A 2,946-nucleotide genomic window follows, 5' to 3' on the forward strand; every position below is an offset into this window, starting at 1 on the left:
AAGAGGTCATATTCATAATGCAGTCACCAAATACAATACAGAAGGCTACGAATCTTCCAATAAAATGTATAAGAAAGGAGTGTAAGTTTTAATGCAGAAGGTATGTGTCAGTCCCACATGTGTAAGTTTTGATGATGAGCGTGTGTACTGTCTGTGTCATTGATCCATTAGGCAGGAAATCTGGGGGTCACCACTTTCCCAGATTCACACAGCGCTCCGAGTCACTCTCCATCACCCACCACCCCTCCACCTGTTCCCCTGAGACGTGACCATTGTCCCCAGCATTAAGAACCCAAGCTCCCCCATTGGCTACAGACTGTGAGAAACTCCAACAAACCCAAGACCCACACATTCATATGCAGATTTGGGACTATATATCGGAGAGATGAAACCAGTAGAGATCAGATTCACTTTCTACACAGAGACCTCTACAGCACAGAGATCAAGCCATGGCACCGACAATCACTTCAGCCATGATCTACTCTAAGGAGCACCTGACTCTGACAAACAAGGTAAATTGAAATTACATCTTGCTTTATGATTCGGTTCTTGATAATAGTTGCCATCTTTTTATCAGACCTCTGATATATTTTAGAACAATGTTATAAATGACTCTCCTTATTTTTTTGCAGATTAGAAAGCCAGTGGTGGAGAAGTTACGCAGAGATCGTATCAACAACAGCCTTGAGCAGCTCAAGTCTCTCCTGGGTCCAGAGATCCTCAACCAGCAGTCTGACTCCAAGCTGGAGAAAGCAGACATCCTGGAGATGACAGTTTGCTTCCTGAGACGACAGAAACAGTGCCAGCCAGTGAGCTCATCCTCATGCTCAGCACCTGTTAATCAGGGTTACTCCAGATGTGTCCAAGAGATTGTACACTTCCTGTCCACAGATGAGGTGAAGACACCATCTCAGAGAAAATTGCTGAGCCACTTGCTGCTGGACTTTCAGAGCCTGCAACCATTCTCTGATAAGAACAGAAGGGAGAGTGACCTGCCTCAGCTGAGCTCCCCAGCCCAGCACAGCATCAGCAAAGAGAAGGGTCCAGTTAACAGCGCCCTCTGGAGGCCCTGGTAGAGTCCTACAGACTGGAGCTCCACTCTCAGACAAGCACAATGGACCATGTTGGTCTAAGAATAATGTTATGGATGTTAGACAGTAATGAGAATAGGAAGAGATCTTCTTCCTCATCTGCTCAAGCAGGACATTTCCTACTCCACATTACTGATGATTTCATCCTCATTTTCTGCATTTGCAGGAGTTTATACTATAAGTTTTAGTTTTAATGAAAAGGACATTTAACAATGTCAGTATTTTAATTATCCTCTCTTGATTACAAGAGCATCAATTGAATCTTCTGTTTTTATTTTCGTTTCACGAATAAGATTATATTTCATTTTTATAAAGTGAATATATTTTGTATTTTTTCCCATGGAAAAATAATAATTTCTGATATGGTGTTCACTGTCTTCCTAGTGGAAAGACTAGTGAAAAAATGTAATTCTTATTTGCCCTGTTTTGATATTGATATTAAAACATGCAAACAGCATCGTATGTCATAATTTTAAAAAAATGATATCTGCATTTAAGTCAGAATAAGTTACTTCCTCTCGATTGTGAGAGGAGCTAAAACATATGTAATGGTTTGTGTCACTATGTGAGTTTATCAGTATCACTCGCATTCCGAGAAGTTATTGTCAAGCTTGAAAACATGTTTTCAAAATGAATGTAAATCTTCAAATCAAGTTGATGCGAATAAAAACAATCATCGAAAACAATTCTTATGTTTGTTTGATTAATTACACGCCATTGAAATTTCAAATGTCTAAATCTTTTTTTAATTTTTTTAAATGTCCCCCCCTGATGTACAGTACGTACTTACCTGCACATTAGTAGTGCAGGAAATACACAAATTCGTATGCTGCCTATTTCTTGTGACTACAAGCGAAAATATGCAGTAATATAAATTATTCTGAAAACAAATTATTTATCATGAGAGGGCAGTGGTGATTTTAGCATGTAAATCTTGGTGGGGCAAACTCCCCACTTTTTTTTAGATGCATGCCAGCAAAGCCACTACACAACACAATACAACAGTAAACAATACATTCCTTTAACTTTTACCGTGACCAGTGGGGATTTTAGAACGTAAATCTTGTTGGGGCAAACTCTAATAAGTATTTTGTATGCATGCCAAGAAAGTCACTACACAACACTAAACAATACATAAATTGCACTATAACGGGGCCCACATGAAGCTGTCCCAAAAGTAGACCTTTCTTTTCAGCACCATGGAGTGAATCCTTACAACTGCTACACCTGGCTATCAAGCAGTCTGTCATTTTGATAAAGACATTAATGAGCAGCTAGGAAGGACGTAGTCAACATAACTATTTGTTCAACACTTTTGAAATATACAGAAACAGAATTCAGGGCCTTTCTTACAAAATTATCCCTGTACACCAAGTCAGAACCATAAAGGGGTCGTATAAACAGACAATTAAAGCTCTTACAATATTTGCTGATTACATTTCTCTAAAACAGGCTATAGGCCACATGTCACCACCAAGTCAGAACAGTAGGCTAAGTTATGAGGGGGAAAGGGACCAAATTATTAGGGTGAGGCACATGTGCTATTAACAGTTTACTACACAACCAGTGGTGACCCGTCATTCAGGGCTGGTGGGGCAGAGTTTTGAGTCCCACATTTTTGGCACGTCACATATCAATTTGCAAACAACGTAAAAAAATAAAAATAATCATTGAGTTAATAAAGCCGCATACAAACATGGTCACTTTTTTGTTACAGTATACATATCTCCCTGGCATATTACATAATTTATGCTGCAGGATACAATACATTTTTGGACTCACCTTGTCTGGGTTGGCGACCCCCCCTTGGGTTTTGCCGTGGCGGAGATCTTTGTGGGCTATACTCGGCCTTGTC

General features: G+C 39.7%; 1 protein-coding gene across 1 annotated transcript; it reads left to right on the forward strand.

Annotated features, from left to right (window-relative positions):
- The first annotated feature begins 391 nt into the window (after positions 1–391).
- On the forward strand, positions 392–1,758 carry LOC118399763 (transcription factor HES-5-like). The gene is made up of 2 exons (XM_035796011.2): positions 392–512; positions 633–1,758. The coding sequence occupies exons 1-2, from the start codon at positions 450–452 to the stop codon at positions 1,074–1,076; spliced, it is 507 nt and encodes a 168-aa protein (XP_035651904.1). The 5' UTR covers positions 392–449; the 3' UTR covers positions 1,077–1,758.
- The last annotated feature ends 1,188 nt before the right edge of the window (positions 1,759–2,946 follow it).

Source organism: Oncorhynchus keta, chromosome 21 (assembly GCF_023373465.1).
Source record: "Oncorhynchus keta strain PuntledgeMale-10-30-2019 chromosome 21, Oket_V2, whole genome shotgun sequence".
Lineage (NCBI taxonomy): Eukaryota > Metazoa > Chordata > Actinopteri > Salmoniformes > Salmonidae > Oncorhynchus > Oncorhynchus keta.